This window comes from Orycteropus afer, unplaced genomic scaffold (assembly GCF_000298275.1).
Source record: "Orycteropus afer afer isolate SDZICR_OR568_19922 unplaced genomic scaffold, OryAfe1.0 scaffold00307, whole genome shotgun sequence".
NCBI lineage: Eukaryota > Metazoa > Chordata > Mammalia > Tubulidentata > Orycteropodidae > Orycteropus > Orycteropus afer.
In genome coordinates this window covers 2,077,138-2,097,163 of record NW_006921894.1, presented here as the reverse complement: position 1 = coordinate 2,097,163, position 20,026 = coordinate 2,077,138, and the positions used below count along the sequence as shown (strand labels likewise).

General features: G+C 38.4%; 1 protein-coding gene across 1 annotated transcript in view; it reads left to right on the top strand.

The window, feature by feature from the left end:
• Nucleotides 1-664: 664 nt before the first annotated feature.
• CEP192 (centrosomal protein 192) overlaps nt 665-20,026 on the top strand; it is a 308,440-nt gene continuing 289,078 nt past the window's right edge. The window contains exons 1-5 of the mRNA XM_007951683.2: nt 665-775; nt 2,458-2,508; nt 6,738-6,884; nt 7,072-7,283; nt 16,258-16,356. Of these exons, the coding sequence (XP_007949874.2) occupies nt 665-775; nt 2,458-2,508; nt 6,738-6,884; nt 7,072-7,283; nt 16,258-16,356 (620 nt within the window). The remainder of the gene's footprint in view (nt 776-2,457; nt 2,509-6,737; nt 6,885-7,071; nt 7,284-16,257; nt 16,357-20,026) is intronic.

The following is a 20,026-nucleotide window of genomic DNA, read 5'->3' as shown; positions in this document are numbered from 1 at the left end:
TTGGACTTCTCAGTCCGTCCCTTCAAGCCAGGAAAGCTCCTTTCCTGACCAAATCCACAGTCCATCTTCTCCACTACCCTCCACGAACCTAGCAACGGGGAGGGGGGGGAGACATGTCAAAATGGTCACAGAAATTGATGATTGTTGAGAGCATTTTTATCTTTTTTCATTTTTCTTAATTTTCAAAATCTCGGCAACAACTTCTAGCTTTTATCAAAATAAGACCTCCCAGTATCTTGGTTGTTGTTGCTGTTAGATGCCGTGGAGTCCTTTCCGACTCATAGCGACCCTTTGCACAGCAGAACGAAACACTGCCCCATCCGCGCCAGCTCCATGATCCCTGCTATACTTGAGCCCATCATTGCAGCTACCGTGTCAATCCATCTCGTTGAAGGCTTCCCCCTCTTTCGTGGACCCTCCACCCTACTAAGCATGACATCCTTCTCCAGGGAAGTATCTTGGAGGTCACTCGATTTCCGTAAGTGAGGCGGAAGTTCCTGACAGCCTCGCAGGGCATGACGGGCCGCAGCGCGCGCGCACTTGTGCGCCAAGCAACGCGGCAGCGCGCCACCCGGGTGGATGGTGGTGCGCACGTGTACCCGTAGCAGCCTCTTCCACTGCAAGCGCAGGGTGCGAACGGTGCACGCGCGTGACCGGCGGAGCCATGTTTGTGGCGCGCAGTATTGCTGCGGATCATAAGGATCTCATCCATGATGTCTCTTTTGATTTTCATGGGCGGCGGATGGCGACCTGCTCCAGTGACCAGAGCGTCAAGGTGCGCACAACGATCTGGGCAGGGCCGAGAGAGGAAGAAGGGGCCTCGGGAGGGGTGAGAGCCTCAGCAAGGGGAGAGGGAAGGCGCATGAGAGTGCGTGTCACTCTCATGCGTCCCTGGGAAGCAGGTGAGTTCGGGCCGTAGGTGAAGGCCCTCCTGCTGCGTAGGTTGTGGGTGTGGGTGTCAAGCCGCCTCCGCGGGGCCGCGCTTCCTAGGAGTCTGCGCAGGAATGTCCAGAGCTGCTGCAGTCCCTGCGCGTGCGCGCTTCTACCGCCAGCGGACGGCCAGGGCTTCGCGTCAATTTCTGGTAGATGGGAGCTGGGTGCGCTCGTCCGAAGACGTGGCTATGGGACTTGTAAGGAAGGATTTACATAGTTTCGTGTGCCTAATCTTCACCTGGGGAGAGGAAACGCACTGAGAACGAAAAATACACATCATTTATATAGCCAATGACGTTTTATACTTGCTGTATAGAAAAAGGTGTGTGTATTTCTTAAAGTTCTGTGCACATGTGTAGACTAATTGACTAGCAAAATTTTTATGAGTATGGTATTTGGGATTTAGGAACCTTAAATAAACTTGGCTTTAGTAGTTGGTGCATAATTTTAAGAACAGTAATATTAACTGGTGTTCCTTGTAGGCATATGGATATGACAGCATTTTACTTTAGGATAGAGCTTGAATGTTCTTTCTGACGATGAATGCGATGCCATTCCTCTCCTGTCATTCCTGTTGTAGTGGACCATTTGATTGTCTGAATTCAGCTCACTAAATCCTAGGATATCAACCTCATGAAAGGAGGGCCACACCGAGGAGGTGCCCCTGCACGCCTTGCCAGAGGCATTCCATTTAATTTTTGACAACTTTCATTTTTCCTAGATTCGTTTTTCATACATTCCACGTTCTAATTATTAATGGACGTTTGCAGCTGTTTCTTCTCATTTTGAGTTGTGCCACATCAGGAAATGAAAGTCCAGAAAGCTTTACTCCATCCACATGGTTAAGATGGACTCTACTTTGAGGAGGCAGCTTTTCTCCAGTCATATTTTGAGTGCCCTACAAGGCACTTGATTGCTAACCAGAGGGCTGACGGTTGAAACCTATCAGCCACTCCTTGGAAGGAAGATGGGGCAATCTACTTCCGTAATGATGCTGCCTTGGAGACCCAAGGAGGGGTCACTTTGAGTCGGCCCTGACTCCACGCACATGACATAACACAACCTGAAGGGCTCATCTGCTGGCACTATATTAGTGTTTCACAGACATTCCTAAGGTTTTCAGTGGCAAATTTTTATTTTAGAAGTGGACTGCCACGTATCTTAGCCTGGAAGTTCCACTGAATCCTGGCTGCGATGGATGACCCAGCAGGTATTGGAGATACTGGCAGCATTGCTTTCAGTATCATAGTAACATGCAAGCCACAGTATGACAGATTGACCAGTGAGTGGTAGAACTTTAAAGAGGCCTAACCAAGTCCATTCTATTTACCCCAGTTGGGAGGAACTTATGATGGGAAGCCCCACCTGGGATCATTTGTAGCAGGGATATGTCCACTGAGTTAAGATAAGCATAATATGTTTAACACCCTTTGCCTTTGAAATTATACTTATTTCAATCTTAGTGCTTTTTGTATTAATTTGTAGAAATTTCTCATGTAAATATGTTTTTTTACTTTCTTGTAGGTCTGGGATAAAAGTGAAAATGGGGATTGGCATTGTACTGCTAGTTGGAAGGTTAGTAATTTATTTTTACAGTGATTTTTTTAAAAAGTTAAAGTGTCCCTTTTCGCTGCAGTGATCGACTTGGCTCAGTCAGTGTCCCTGTTCCAGTTGCTGATGAACTTAAGGGGTGCTGCTGTTTGAAAGATATCCTTTTCCAAATAGAGACAAGTATATTTGAGTGAGATGATGGATACCTATGGAATAGAGGTTTTTGCTTTCTTTGTCCCTCTTCTCGTGGTGGCAGAGATGAATTTTGAAAGAAAAGTGTCAAATATCTGTTGCAACCTATATCATAGCTATGCCCTGTAGCTGAGTTGCATAGAAATCATTTACATTATTTCAAGTAGTTTATCAACTAGCCCTAGTCTGAAACTTGACAGTGAGGCATTTAAATCCATAATCTTGGTTTATGTACTGCATAAAGATTAATCCTTTTTAAGAATTGTTGTCGAACTAGGTTCGCAATTTTTTTATCTTAAGAGAACTTTGACAACTAAGCAGTGGTCATCTTTAAATCTCATTGTTCTAAAGATTCAGGAAAATAAAACACCATTCCCATATGACTTAGACAAGACCCAGGATGCTCCCTCCCCTGTTTACCTATGATGGGGCAGACACAGACCCTCCCAATTCCCAGTCATAAATGGGTTACTGAATTGCTTACCTCTGCTGATGAATCTGAAACAAAAGTTCTTATTAACAAAATTTGGCTAAGCTCTTTCCACCAAGTCCCTGAACTTTGGCTCAGCCTGAGCCAGCATAAAACCCACTGCCATTGAATTGATTCCAAGTAGCAACCCTCATTGGGTTTCCAGGGCTATAAATCTTTACAGAAGTAGATTGTGTCATTTTCCTTCCGTGGAGCAGCTGGTGGGATTGAACTGCTGACCTTGTGGTTAGCAGTCAAATGCCCTACCCACTACACCACCAGAACTCCTTGAGCCGGCATAATAGCCCTTATTGAGGGCCCCTCCTGGAAAATAGGCTGGCAGTCTGCATAAAACAATCTTACTCTACAGTAAAGTCATCCTTTCATCCCATATCCCCACACCTGGGGTTATTTCTAAGGAGCTCTTAAGGCACTTGACTGCTAACCAGAAGTCTGGTGTTTCAAACCCACCCGCCATTCCTCGGAAGGTTGGGCAATATATTTCCGTAGTGATACCGCCTCAGAAACCCAAGGAGGGGTCGCTGTAAGTTGGGTTGACTTGAAGACATAACAACTGGTGGCGTAGTGCCTAAGGCATTTGACTGCTAATAGGAATGTTGGTGGTTCAAACCTACCAGCCACTCCACAGAAGGACGACTGGGCAATCTACTTCCATAAAGATTTACTGCCTCAGAAACCCAAAGGGGGTGGCTATGAGTCAGAGTCTTAGATGACAGTGAGTTTGGCTTTTTGGGGGGTGGGGGTTATTTCTACTCACGTTCAGTTGATATAAAAGAACACTTGAAAAAAGTATCTGAGTTTATAAAAATACGATTTTATGTGCATATAATTTGTTCTATGCCATAATCATTTATCAGTATAATTTTAATGATTAAATTTTATCCTTTTGAACTAGAACAACAGTGGATGTCTGGGGAGGGGGTTGGGTCTGATTTTAGTGAGACATGAAGGGTTTAGAAAGGGAGGGAACTATTCCGCATCCTGTTGATGGTAAGGATGCACTGCTGCATTTGTCAACTCATGCAAAAATGTGAATTTTACTGTATGTAAATCGTACCTCAATAAACATGATGCTAACAACAAAAAAAAGTTAAAGTGTTTACTGTTTATTTGGTGGTATCAGTGACTTGCTGTTCAACTCAGAAAATTATAAGATTTATAATTTTTTTCCTAAAACAGTGGTTTACATTTTCACTATTAAAGTAGCATAAATGCATTTCAGAAACTGTGAGTAAGAAAATATGTAATCCCACAATTCTAAGATTAATTGTTTTTAGCATTTCAGCATACTTTATATTTTCTTGAATTTATTTTTTGTTGTTGTGTTGGGTGAAAGTTTACAGTGCAAATAGTTTTGCATTCAGTAGTTCATGCATATTTTGTCTTGACATTGATTGAATCCCCACAATGTAACAGCTTTCTTCCCACTGCTTCCCTGTGTCCTTTCCTATGCATTCCTGCCGCCAAAGCTTTCTCCCAGTGCAAATGCTGCCTTTCTGATCTTAATATACCTCTTTCTTGCTTTTATTCTTTACATATTTTTAAGTTGTGATCTTTCATTTTTTTTCTAGTTGCTATTGAGTTGATTCCAATTCCATGTGTGTCAGAGTAGAACTGTGCTTAATCAGGTCTTTAATAGCTAATTTTTTGACTCACCAGGCCTGTCTTCTGAGGCACCTCTAGGTGGATTCAAACTTCTAGCCCTTTGGTCAGCAGCTGAACACATTAACCATTTGTACTACCCAGGGACTCTTGTGATATTTTTAAAAAGTTAAACATATACAATTTACCAATTCCAGTCTGAGGTAATCTACCAAAGAGAAATGAAAATAAATGTCCACACAACGTTACTTGCTTGGAATATTCCTAGCAGCATTATTGATAATGGTAAAAACTAGAAATAGTTCAAACGTCCACCAACTGGTAAGGCATAAACAAAATGTGGCTCTTCTATATAATGTACTACTATTTATACAAAGCATTACAAAGGAGTGAATTACTAATACATGCAACAACACAGATAAACCTCAAAAACGTGCTAAGCCAGACACAAAAGACTATGATAGGATTCCAATTATATGAAATTTCTAGAAAAGGCAAAACTGTAGAAATAGAAAGCATATCAATGGTTGCCTGGGGCTTAGGTGGAAATGGGGATTGATTGCAGACTAGCACAAGGGAAATTTTTAGATTGATGGAAGTATTCTAACTATATAAATGTACTAAACTCATTGAGCCATGCACTTGAAATTCCTGACTTGTAAGGTATGCAAAATTCAACCAGAATAAAGCTGTTAAAAAGAAAGCTGGTTCGGGGAGGGGAAGGAGATACACAATGCTTAGGGGACACTGAGCTTATTAGGTGATGAAAAAATTCAGGAACAGTTAATGATAGTCAAGCAAGATGAACAAAATTAATGTCACTGAACTAATCGCACATGTTCATATTGCTGAAATGGTAAATGTCTTGTTATCTATATATTTACCACAGTTAAAAAGAAACCTCTGTGCCTTGATACATTTTTTACTTACTTTATGTTGTTGTGTGCTGTTGAGTTGATTCTGACTCATAGCTACCCTACAAGACAGACATAGGGTGTTCTAGGCCGTAATCTTTATGGGAGGAAATCTCTAGGTGTTTTCTCCTGCAGAGCTGCTGGTGGGTTTAAACTGCTGACCTTTCAGTTGGCAGCCAAGTGCTTAACCATTGTGCTGCCAGGGCTCCTTTTTTACTTAATAGCCTTGTAGAAATAAAAGGTAAAACAAAAATTACTGGACAAAACAAAGGATAAAAAAATAGAGAGTGTGAAGTTTTACCTTTGGAAGATGACATTACTACCTTGTAGAAGTTATTGGGTTAAGTGTTTTCATGTTGTTGATTGTAAAAAAAAAAGTTAGAGATATAGAAGTGTGAAATGTATTTTCTGAGCATAATTGGTGGATTGATGTTGTTATCATATGGTATTTTTACTGGAAACCACTAGCAGCTAATTTTGATGTGAAATGCTTGAAGACCTTTCTATCCCTCCCCCCCCCTTTTTTTTTTGGTCAAGTTGAAGCATTCAGGAATAGTAATACAATAATTTTTTGTAATGGGATAATTTTCATATATAAAGGTATTGGTACTAAGCTTTCAGTTATTTTCTCAGTAGAATGCAAGAATTTGAGCTTCTATTTGCTCACTCAGTGCATCTTTTCCTAGAATGGTCCACTGTCTAGTCAGACATCCATTACAATCACATACACAGTATGTTATCATAATCTTTATATACTTTGATAGCAAATAATTTAGGTTAATTTAATTCTATTTATTTTGTTAGATGGATATTTTCTGTACAGAGAAATTTGCTAGTTAAAAAATGGTAGACTGGTAGCATCTCTGCTTAAAAGTTTGGTAAGCCTAAATTCTGAAACAGGTCTCCAGTTGAATTGTTCTTTATTAGTAAAAAGGTTAAAAGAATTTAACTCCAGAGGGGCCATAATTCTAAATACAGACTGTCTTCTAGAAGTTAGAAAATTTAGATACTGAATATCTGTCCTGTTTTTTTTTTTTTTTTTTTTTGATTTCCAGACCCATAGTGGATCAGTGTGGCGTGTAACATGGGCCCACCCTGAGTTTGGACAAGTTTTGGCTTCCTGTTCTTTTGACCGAACAGCTGCTGTATGGGAAGAAATTGTCGGAGAATCAAATGATAAACTGCGAGGACAGAGTCACTGGGTGAGACATTTGTTAGTAGTCCATGGAATGGGGATGAGGGTGCTGTGCACCTCAGGCACTTGGTAAAATGTTATCACTCCCTAGTATATTTCCTGTTTCCATTTTTTTCATCTATGTTTTTATCCTACTTGTTTATTTAATTTTGTCTTTTTTTAATATAATTTAAATTGTTAATTAATTTTTTCAGGTTAAGAGGACAACTCTAGTGGATAGCAGAACATCAGTTACTGATGTGAAATTTGCTCCCAAGCATATGGGTCTTATGTTAGCAACCTGTTCAGCCGATGGTATAGTAAGAATATACGAGGCACCAGATGTTATGAATCTTAGTCAGTGGTCTCTGCAGCATGAGATCTCATGTAAGCTAAGCTGTAGTTGTATTTCTTGGAACCCTTCAAGGTAAGCTAAATACCAAACCTCTGATAATATAATTATAGTAAAGCAAATGGGTAAATTTTTAAGCTAAGAATCTGATGGTTTATTTTCTTAAAAATGTTTTTCTCGAGCAAGTAATCATTTTCATTATTTAAAGCATTGTATGGAAAGTAAAACTTATCACTTCTCCATGCTATCTTGTGTCTTTTTTTTTCCCCGTTTATATTGTGATTTGAGTGAAGGTTTACCAAACAAATTGGTTTTCCATTCAATAGTTCATATACATTTTGTTTTGTGACATTGATTGTAGTTCCCACTTCCTCCCTGTGGTAACCATTTCCATTCATCTTTCTTTCCTGTCCATTTCTACCTTTTGAAATGGGCAAATGCTCATATGGTTGGTTGGTATTATTCGCCTTATAGGCCTGACTATTGTTCGGCTGAAAGTTGAGCCATGGTAGTAACTTTAGTTCCAGACTTTAGGGGTGACTAAGGCATTGTCATGTGACTTGTCCCCCATTTCCACTCCTCAGAGGAAGCTAACAATTGCAAATATTTTGGTATGAAACTTCTGGGCATTTTTTATTACATATACATATTTAATGGGTTCATGAATACAAATATATGCAAATACACCCAAAAATGTATTACATTAAGGTAGACACAAAACAAAAACACATACATAAATACATATTTTTTTCTCTCCCAGCAATTTGCATTTTCTATTTTAAAATGTTCCATTGTGAACATTTTTCTGTATATTAGTACATATAGCTCTGTCTCATTTGTTTATTGCTGTATAGAATGTGGGACCTCTGGTAGCGTAATGCCTAAGACACTTGACTACTAACGAGAAGGCTGAGGTTCAAACTCACCAGACACTCCTCGAAAGGAAGATGGGGCAGTCTACTTCCGTAGTGATACTGCCTCAGAAACCCAAGGAGGGGTCACTGTGAGTTGGGTCCGACTCGATGGCACATAACAACAACAACAACAATGTATAGAATGTGACTATGAACGTACCATGGTTGATTTTCATTGAACTGTTGTTCAAAATTATACAAATAATGAATCATTTGGTAAAGGAATTAAAATAGTATATAGAGGGGTACAAAATGAAAAATTGAAGTCCCCTTATCCTCTAAAAACAAATGCTGTTAATACTGTTTTTAGACTTTAATTCTGGTAGTTACCTTTTGTAATGATTTACATATGCTTCTGGTACTTGCTATATTATCTTTGTTGTTGTTAATTGCCTTTAGGTTGATTCTGACTCATGGTGATCCCATGTGTTAATAGTAGAACAGTTCCATTAGAGTTTTCAAGGTAGAAGCATCTCTAGGCCCTTCTTCTGAGGTGACATTCAAACCACCAACCTTTCAGCTAACAGTAGAGTGCTTAGCCATTAGCCCACATAATTATTTTTAAACAGTATCTCTGGTGGCACAGTGCCTAAGGCATTTGACTGCTAACCAGAAAGCTGGTAGTTCAAACCCACCAGCTGCTCCTCAGAGGGAAGATCTCTACTTCAGTAGAGATACTGCCTGAGAAACCCAAGGAGGGGTTTCTGTGAGTTGGAAATGACTCCATGGCAGTGAGTTGGGATTTTTTTTTTTTCCTTTAATTTGGCTTTTTTTTTTTTTTGGTACTTACTGATAAGGAGCTCTGATTGCACAGTTCCCAAGGCATTTGACTGCTAACAAGAAGGTTGGCAGTTCAAACCCACCAGCCATTCCACGGGAGGAAGACAGGGCAATCTACTCCCGTAAAGATTTACAGCCTCGGAAACCCACTGTGGGGGGGGGGGGTCACTGTAAGTCAGAATCAACTAGGTGGCAGTGGGTTTGGTTTTTGGTTTTCATACTTACTGATAAGAAGCCTTGGTTGCACAATGGTTAAAGCTTTCACTTCCTAACTAAAAGGTCAGCAGTTCAAACCCACCAGCAGCTCTGGGGAGAAAAAACCTGGTGACGTGTGTGTTTCTGTAAAGATTATCTATGGGGCACTTGTATTCTATCCTAAAGGGTCACTATGACTTGGAATTGACTTGACAGCACACAATTACAGCATCCTTACTGATATGAAGATGAATTTAGCAGCACTAAATTACACAACTTCTCATTTCTTAAGGTATGACAACATAGATATATTTTGGTGTTAGATATATTATGTTGGAAATTAGTTATGCTGATAGTTATAATTTAAAATAATCTATTTCTTATTATTATTGATTATATTTATTGATTTATTGATTGATGTCCTTCTTAAAAAAGGAAATTAGCTTATTTTGCTTTTACCTCACATTCACTTTTCTATTTCCTAATTTTTGTTTTATTCCTTGTATTTACAAAATTCATAATAATTATACTTTTTGTGAATATTTAATACACATATAAATGTTTTGTCCTTCATTATCACTTGATCCTAAAATTTAACAGTCAAATTTATAATATTAGATTATGTAAATACTTTTTCCACATTCAAAATGTAATCTGTATTATTAAAACTTTGTTGTTCACCCAGAATAATCTCCAAGTGTTACTGTCTGATGGATGCTTTTTTTTTTTCTTCTTGATTTCTTTACTCTAGGTGATAATTAACTGTCACAATTTTTAAATTGCATTTCATCTTCAAATTCTTTTTCATTTTGGTGGCTTACTTCTTATAATATTTTTCCATATGGGATAGATAGCAAACTCTTTGAATTCTAGCATACTTGAAATGCCTTCATCTTGCCTAATGTTTAATTGATAGGTTAGCTAGTTTTAGAGCTTTAGGCTTAAAATATAAGAACTTTGGAAATACTGTCCGAACTTCTTTTTAATGTCAGGTGTTGTTAATGAGAAGCCTGAGGTCAATCTAATGCTGGTTCTTTGGTAGGTAACTTTTTCCCTCTGGAAGTTTTTAGGATTTTATCTCACTACTTTGAGTTCTATTACAAGTATATTCTCCTAGTTGGTTGTTTGCTATTTGATACTTTTTACAAAGCGTTTGACAGTCAATAGAAAATTCTTAATTTTAACGTGGCCACATTTTCTGGTCTTTTGTTTATTGTTATAATGTTTCTCTTTTTTTTGTATTTTAGAGATTCTGTTCTCTACTCTGAGGCATAAATGTATTCTGAAAGATTTTTGGTGTGCCTTTCCTATTTAGGGGGAGCTCTGGTGGTGTAGTGGCTAAGGCATTTAACTGCTAACCAGAAGGCTGGAGGCTCAAACCCACCAGCCACTCCTCGGAAGGAAGATTGGGCAATCTACTTCCATAGTAATACTGCCTCAGAAGCCCAAGGAGGGGTCACTGTGGGTAGGATCCGACTCGACAGCAGTGAGTTTGGTTTTGGTTTTTCCTATTTAGGATGTTAAGGGCCCTGGAATTGCTTTGCTTGGTTTGAAGTAATTGAATTCTAAAACTTAACCTGATATTTCTAGGTATTTTTTTCTTTTCAAAAGATTTTTTTTTTAATTAGGAAAATTTTAAGGAATTCTAAAACTAAGGAGTAACAAAAGTACAGTAGACATTTTGGACAGAAATCTATCACCTGACTATAATAATTATCAACTCTTAAAGCTACTCTTGTTTCATCTATATGTGCTTTCCCCTAAAAAACTGGATTATTTTGAAGCAAACCTAGACATATAATATTCGGTGTTGATCTTTTTTGATTAATCCTGCTTAACACTTAATCCCTTTCAAAGTGAGGGTTCTTTTCTTCAAATTGGGGTTATCTTATTTTGTTTGATAGTTTATCCTCTTCTCTTGTCTCTGTTCTAAATTTCTGGAGCTCATATTTCCTGGATTCACTCTCCATTTATTTAAAATTATTTGGAAATTGATTACTTTGTCTTCTATATCTCTAGCTTGTTTTCCAGGTATACATTTTATCCCAATAGTTGGGTTTTTTTTTTTTTTTTTGGCAGGGGGAAGCAATCATTTTCAATTTTTAAGGCGTCTTTTTTTTTCCTGATTACTTCTCTTTTGTACCAGCCATTTTTTGTATCCTAATTAGAATTTTTTAAAAAGTTCATATTTATTCCCTGAATTAATCCATTTTCTCAAAAATCCATTGTTCTGTTTGTATACATTGGTTTTTATCTTACATGCCCCTTGTTTTCCTTAATTGCTAGTTTGTCCTTGATAATCTATTTTTATTTATGAATAAAACATTATTATGCTCATTACAGAAAACTAGTTTTGATAGTTTTCTCCTATTATGTGTTGTTTTCCACTCTGAAATACCCAAACCCAAATCCACTGTTATCGAGTCAATTCCAAGTCATAGTGACTCTATACAGAGTAGAACTCTCCTGTAGGGTTTCCAGGACTGTAAGTCTTTATGAAAGTAGACTGACTCATCTTTCTCTTACGGGGTAGCTAGTGGGATTGAATAGTCGACCCTTTGATAGCAGGTGAATACTTTAACCACTGTGTCATCAGAGATTCTTTCATTTTTGAACAGAAAGGCTGAATTGGAGTTTTGTTGAAGTATGATGTGTGGGTTGGCAGGCAGGCTTTCTTGTAGGGTATGTGCATTAAGAGTGAGCTAGCAGGCTGGGATATCCACAGGTTGCCAAAATGAAGAGGGCTTTACTTTTGGGATGGAATACTTCAGTGTATTTTATTTCTCCTTATCCTACTAACCAGAAGGCTGGTGGTTCAAACCTACCAGCCACTTCTCCAAAAGAAGACTGAGCAATCTACGATAGAGATACCGCCTCAAAAACCCAAGGAGGGGCCCCTGTGAGTTGGGATGGACTCCACAGGAGTAAGTTTGATTTTCATCCTACCCCATCACTGTTGGAGTACTACAGGCAGTCCCTGGATTCTGAATGCATTCTCTTCCTAAATCCTAAATTTTAAGTCAAATTTGTATATAAGATGAAGCAATAAGGTATGATTTGTATCTAATGGCAGTCAAATGTTTGTCTTAATTTATAATGTACCTTTCTATGCTTAAAAATACATTAAAGAAACACTCTGAAGTACACTAAAATATCTTTAACATAATAATTCCATTCTCCTTGCCATTAAGTTGCTTCTGACTCATAGTGACAGTGACTCTATAGGACACCGTACAGCTGCCTCACAGGGTTTCCAAGGCTGTAAATCTTTATGGAAGCAGACTGCCCATGTTTTCTCCTACAGAGCAGCTGATGGTTTCAAACCACCAACCTTTTGGTTAGCACTGAGTGCTTAACCACTGTGCCACCAGGACTCCTTAACATAATCCAAAGAAAGAAAGAAAGAAACCCAAACTCACTGCCATTGAGTTGAATCTGACTCATAGCAACCTCTTCTTGGGTTTCTGAGGTGGTATCTGCAGAGATAGATTGCCCAGTCTTCCTTCCCAGGAGTGGGTAGTGAGTTTAAACCACCAGCCTTCTGGTTAGCAGTCAATTGCCTTAGGCACTATGCTACCACAACTCCTCCTTAACATAATAATACGGTAATAATGACAGTGTTTTGATGTATGGTGCAAAGTAGCATCTATTCCTACGATGCATTGGAACCATTGTATGTACCTCAAACCGTTGTATGTACTTAAATTTTTAATAGGCATTGTGCAGGTTGGTTCTTAACTTAATAACAGTGTTTTGATATATGGTGCAAAGTAGCATCCTTTTGTTACTATGAACTGTTGTATGTACCTCACATTTTTAATAGGCTTTATGGGGGTTGGTTCTTAACTACAGGTTATATGTAAGTCAGACATTTTGTTTCAAGTTATCTCTCTTTCAAGTTCTAATCTTTTCACTAAGATCCTACTTCAGATTTTTCTTAGCCCTAGGGCAGAGACAGCTTTCCAAAGCCCTGCGTTTTCTGAATGCAGTTCTTTAAATGAATAATCTCTTGGTAAGATTGCTGCAGGAGCTCTGATGGTTTAGTGCTTAAGGCATTAGACTGCTAACCAGAAGGCTGGTGGTTCAAACCTACCAGCCACTGCTCAGAAGGAAGATTGGGCAAACTACTTCCTCAGTGATACCACCTCGGAAACCCAAGGAGGGGTTGCTATGAGTCAGATCCAACCCGATGGCAGTGTTTGTTTTTTTTGGTAAGATTGCCCCATCGCACATTTTTGTTCTTTTGTTAATTCAAGGTTGGCACTTCTGGAATTTCCTGATACGACTACCCTTATGGGCACCCTTACTCTTTGCATTTTCTGTCACTGTACTCTCCTGTTTCCTGTCTCGTAGGAATTCCTGCAAATATTTATTTTCTACTGGCACACACACACACACACACACACACAAACTCACTGCCATGGAGTGGGATCTGACTCATAGCAACCCCTCCTTGGGTTCCTGTGGCGGTATCACTGCGGAATTAGATTGCCCAACCTTCCTTCCAAGGAGTGGCTGGGAGATTAGAATCCCCAGCCTTCTGGTTAGTTGTCAAATGCCTTAGGCACTATGCATGGCACTACGCCACCAGAGCTCCCTCTACTGGCACGTATTCTTGATTTCTAGTGCTGTTATGACTATTTTTTCATCATTTTAGTGGAAGCTTTAGGGAAGAGAAGTAGATGCCGGTCTGCTATATTCAATTAGAGTCTTTGTGCTTTTTCTCAGTGTTGTGAGTTATATTTAGGAAATACTTTAAATGTAAGTATCTTATTTCTGGGTGTACAAATTAAGTAATCCTTAAATCAGGTTATGTAGATGTTTTATAATTTGATTTAAAAACTTTTTAAAACCCTAATAATGTTTAGTAACGTGAATTCTAAGTAGTTTTAGAATATGTTACTGTAAATATACTTTCAGTCTTCATTCAGATATTTAGCATTGTAAAATCATAGCTTATATTTGTAGAATATTGAAAAAAGAAAACTTGAGATATGGAAACTACTGTGGAATTTAACTATTTGCATGGCCAAATATTGATTGTAAATATTTTATTACAGTAGCACTTTGTAGTTTACTTGGTATTTTTCCTATATTAGATCATTTGGCCTAATTATTTGAATCTTTAGCAATAAAGAATTAAAACCTTTTTTAAAATATCCATATTTGTTGTTAGTTTTAAGAAGCTGGCAGATAACAATATCAATGTTAAAAGTTAAGTGTGTTAAGCTAGGTGTATAGAGAAGCAAAAACCAGGAAAGCTTATGTATATATTGAAAAAACCAAACTCACTGCCGTCGAATTGGATCCGACTCACAGCGACCCTTCCTTGGGTTTCCGAGGCTGTATCACTATGTAAGGAGATTGCCCAGTCTTCCTTTGGAGGAGTGGATGGTGGGTTTGAACAGCCAGACTTCTGGTTAGCAGTCCAAGTGCCTTAGGCACTGTACCACCAGAGCTCCTTATGTATATAGAGAAATTTATCTTAGGAAAATGATGCACACAGGTATAGAGGCTGGCAAGTCCCAAGTACCTGGATCAAATGTCAAGCTGGAGGCTTTTCCCAACTCTTGGAGTGGCAAGAGCTGATGAGCTCAAGGTTCACAGGCAGTATACCGGCTTTTGACTTTAGCGGATGACAAATGCAAGATCACGAGGCAGAATGGTGGATTGGTCTCTCATGGACAGTTGTAGGCAGCACAACAGGATCTGGATCCATAGAGCGTTCCCTAATTTTCCCAAGATGTCTGTATATATTTTGGAAGCAGGCCATACCCCTAGGGAAACTCCCTTTCAGTGGATTGGCTGCTCAGAGCAGGGATACCAGATCTCATCATGGAAATAACCACATCACAGCTGCTTAAACCACTCAAGAGTTGTGGTCCAGCCAAGTTGACACATAACCCCAACTATCACATTAAGCAAAAGTTTCATAGAGATGTTCATAGAGATATTAATCTGACTGAGAGAGGCTAAGGGAATTAATATCTAGGTAATTAGGCATAACCAAAAACCAAACCAAACACACTGCCATCAGATCCAAATCATAGTGACCCTCCTTGGGTTTCTGAGGCAGTGTCACTACAGAAGTAGATTGCCCAAGCTTCTGAGGAGTGGTTGGTGGGTTTGAACTGCCAGCCTTCTGGTTAGCAGTCAAATGCCTTAGGTACTGTGCTACCAGAGCTTGATAAAATCATTTAACTTCACTTCAGCAGAACCATTTTCTTGTATCTTTCTCTTTTCAAAATGAGGTTGACCACAAATGACTCCAGTGAGAATAACATGAGGACCATGACTTCCTGAGGAGAGGTCTTTTTACTTATCTTCCCTCCATCTGTGTTTCTTTTTGTACAAATCACTTAATTTTTTTTTGTTTTGAATTTGGTATATCACAAAGTATTGTAGAGTGACTTTTCATTCCTTAATAATGACCAAATCTTTCAGGAGGAAAAAGTGCTAAAATTTGGTTTGATAGAGACTGGTGGAACCCTTGAGACAATGACTTTTCTTACTTACCCTATAACTCTTTAAGCCACCTCCGTGGCTCAGCTTTCAGTCAAATAGACAAGCCTATAAGGTGAATGACATCAGAGAGGTATATTCTCCTTAGAGCCCTCAATCATTTGAGATCAAAGGGCAGTATTTGCCCAGGATAAAGCTCAGAAGGCAAGAAGTGATAGGAAAGAAGGACAAATGGAAATAGGAAACACAGGGAGGAAGTAGAAAGAGTGTTGTTACATTGTGGGGATTAGTCAGTGTCATTAATCAAAGTGTGTATGAATTGTTGAATGGAAAACCACTTTGCTCTGTAAACTTTCACCCAAATCTCAATAAAAAGTTAAAAAAAAAAGTGCTACAATCTCTAAGGCATTTTAAAAAATCTTTTAAATACTTGAACATTTAGATACTTCCTTACATGTCAGTAAGAAAATGTGAAAGTCATCCCAAAAGATGGCATCCCAAGTTACTACGTGAAACCTTCTCAGGCTTACACTTACAAGGTGTGGTGTGTCTGGTGGGTGACAGGGTTCTGGTTGCTGTCACAGTGGCAGCATATTGACATGTAGGTTATGTATCTGCTTGATTCCAGTTTTTTTAATTCTCTGAATTAAATGGGTATTAATTTCATCATTATGACATTGTTTACTCTTCATTTCTAGCTCTCGTGCTCATTCCCCTATGATAGCTGTAGGAAGTGATGACAGTAGTCCAAATGCAATGGCCAAGGTTCAGATTTTTGAATATAATGAAAATACCAGGTAAGTATTGTTTTGGTTTTAATTTTTGTTCAGAATTACATGTAATCTTTAAGAATTAATTTCTTTACTCATTAACTGAATTACACATTACTCATTATATATTTATTGATTTCCTATAGTATGCAAGGTTCTGTGCCAGCCTCTGATAATACAGAATTGAATAATATAGAGAAAGTACTTGATTTCACATATGTAGCATCTTCCAGGGAAAACAAAACGAAATAGGGGGATGAATTTTACAAATCAGGAGAATCAGAATGTTGAGAGTTTTTGTCTAGGGGGAGCTAATCTAGCTTAGGAGGTCAGGGAGGTTCATCCTGAAAATGTGTATGATGAGCTCTCTAAATGAAGAAGGGCAAAGGTACTCCATGTGGAGAAAACACTATGTGGTAAGGCCCATGGACAAAAAGAGCCAATATATGTTTACTGTGTTTTAAACATAATACCCAAAAGGGAATGTGGTGAGATATATGCAAGCCACATATCTGTGGGACCTAAAGTTCAGTGTTTTAAGCTGTATAAGGGTAACAGGAATCATTAGAAATAATAAGATCAGATGGCTCTTTAACTCTTCCATAGTAATGAATGTGTATTGGAGGGGAATATGAGTAGATTTAGGGTAAGTATGCTGTTATAATAGTCCATATGGGAGATTATAGTGGCTTTGGAATAGAGTAGTGGCAGTACAGGTGGAAAGAAGAGGAATTCAAGACTAATTTAAGAAGTGGTATCAATAGGATCTGGAGATTCATTTGATGTGGGAGGTAAGTGAGAAGAGGATGATTTCCAAGGTTTTGGTATGATAGTTCAAAGAATAGTGTGTCATGTCTTAGACTAGAACTCTGTATGACGGCAGATTTGGGTAGATTTTGACAGCACATGAAGTAATTTTGGTCATGTTCAGATACGAGTACTTATAAAACACCTCAGAGCTATAAGCACTCTGAGATACATTCAATGTCTTATGGGAGAAAACACACCTCTGGAGTGATCAGGTGGGCTTTGCAGATGCTAGACAAAGTTTTGGGTCCAATAGTCAGATACTATGTAGAACAAGAAGCAGAAGAGAGTAACTAGTGTAATTCCTGTGGAGTTTGCAATTTAAAATATTACTACTTAGATTTTCAAAGGGTCCTATCTTCTGCATTCCTAGATTTTTGATTTCTTGGAGAAATTTTATCTACAACAGCACTTTATTTATTTATTGTGATTTAGGTGAAGATTTACAGAGCAAATTCACTTTCCATAAAGCAGTTCACATATACTTTCTCTCATGTCATTGACCACAATTTACCACAATGCAACAGCTCCCCTCCCAGTTCCTCCCCGTAGTTACCTCTTCCCAGTGTCCATCCCTCCATGCACTCTTGCCCCCTGAGCTGTCTCCCTGTGCATAAGCAGCCCTTCTTTCTCCCATGATTCTTCTCTCCAAGGAGTGTATCTACTTGAGTTAAATGTTTAACTCATATGCTACAACAGCACTTTTTAATAAAACTTTCTACAATGATGGCAATGTTTGTCTCTGCACAAATACAGTAGACACTAGCCACATGTTAACTACTGAATCTTGAAATGTGTCTAGTCAACCAAGGAGCTGAATTTATTAATTTTAATTTATATTTAAATAGGTATATGTAGCTAGTGACTGCTGTATTGGACAGCACAGTTCTAGAATATAGAAACCTTCCTCTAGAACTCTTTGAGGTTTTTGTAGCCTTTCAGGTTTTAAATCTGTGACCTACATTTATAGCACATTTTAAAGACAATGTTGTTTAAAGTAATTACATTCAACTTCAGCTGAGCAGAATGGTTATGGAAGCATACATAAATATAAAATTTAAAAGGTAGACCATTTCTGAAACTTAGGAAAAAGTACTTCATAAGATTTGATTGAAAGAATAAAGTTAGTTAAAGCGCAGGGCACATAGAAAAGTACCTAAATGCTTAAAATAATCTAGTGATAAAAAATAATCTTGAGATTGCATATGAACCTCTTAGCTAGCAGAATATGTCTAATTAGGGGATGCAATGGAGTTGGGGTGGAATAGTTCTAGGGTTAGCTGAATGACGTATCACTTGATGAGAGCAAGGACCCAAGTGTTTTTCAGTTTTTGCTCAGTCATCCTTGTATGCTGGTGATCTCTTTCTTATGATCACAAGAGATCTGTAACAGTTTCAGATTTCACATGCAGATACAAAGCAGGGCATTTTCTTTCATATGTCTTTTTATATTAAGGGGAAAAACTTTTCTATAAACAGCAGGCTTCTCATCAGTTCCTATTTGCCAGAATTGAGTCACTCATCAATGGTTTAGCTGCAGATAGGCAGACAGCAAATAGCTGGTATTTTCAGCATCCAAAATGAAGAGGAAGTGGTTTTGGGTAGGTAACAATGTCTGCTTCATTTTTATACCTTTCTTATTTATGTAAGAGTAAGTGTGGTTTAAGAAGTTACTGGACCTTTTGAGTTCATTTCTTTATTCATTATCATTAGTTCATGCACATTTTGTTTTGTGACACTGCTTGCAATCCCCATAATGTAATAGCTCTCTTCCCACTTCCTCCCTGTGGTTACCTTTTCCCTTCTTTCTTATGTATTCCTGCCATCTAAGCTTTTTTTTCCAGTGTAAATGCTGCCCCTCTGGTTTCCCAAGGTTGATTGTTCTAAGAAGTGCCACTTCCTGTTATAATTGTTCACCTCATAGGCTGTCTATTGTTTGGTTGAAAGTTAAGCCATGGGAATGACTTCCATTCCAAGCATGAGTCTCTATCAGACCAGTAATCCTTGTTTGTTTGTTTTTTATATAACTTTGTGGTTTGTTCCACGTTTCTCTCCCACTCTATCCAGGATCACCTATTCTGATGCTTTTTGAATGTTTTGTCAGTGACAGCTGGGCATCATCTAATTCTTAAGGTCTCAGGGTTATGTAGGCTGAGTATCCATAGTCCATTAGTCTCTTGTTGTCATTAGGTGCCATTGAGTCAGCTCCGACTCATTGCAACCCTATATACAATAGAACAAAACATTGCCTGGTCCTGCGCCTTCCTCACAATCTTTGTTATGCTTGAACCCATTATTGCAGCTACTGTATCAATCCATCTCATTAAAGGTCTTCCCCATTTTTGCCAACACTATACTCTAACAAGTGTGATATTCTTTTCCAGGGACTGGTCCCTTTGGCAACATGACCAAAGTACATGAAACGAAGTCTGTCCATTCTCATTTCTAAGGAGCATTCTGGCTCCATTTCTTCCCAGGTTTGTTCGTTTTTCTGACATTCCATGGTATTTTCAGTGTTCTTTGCAAATGCCATAATTCAAAGGCATCAGTTTTTTTCTGTCTTCCTTATTCATTGTCCAGCTTTCACATGCATATTAAAGTGATTGAAAACACCATAGCTTGGGTTAGGTGCACCTTAGTCTTTGTAATGACATCCTTGCTCTTTAGTAATTTAAAGAGATCTCTTGTAGCAGCTTTGCCCAGTGCAATACAACATCTAATTTCTTGACTGCTGCTTCCATGGGTGTTGATTGTGCATCCAAGTAAAAAAAAATCATTAACAACTTTAATCTTTTCTCTGTTTGTTATGATATTGCTTATTGTGATAGTTGGAGCTGTGTATCAACTTGGCTGGACCCCAGTTCTGTGTGGTTGTTCCCATGATGGGATC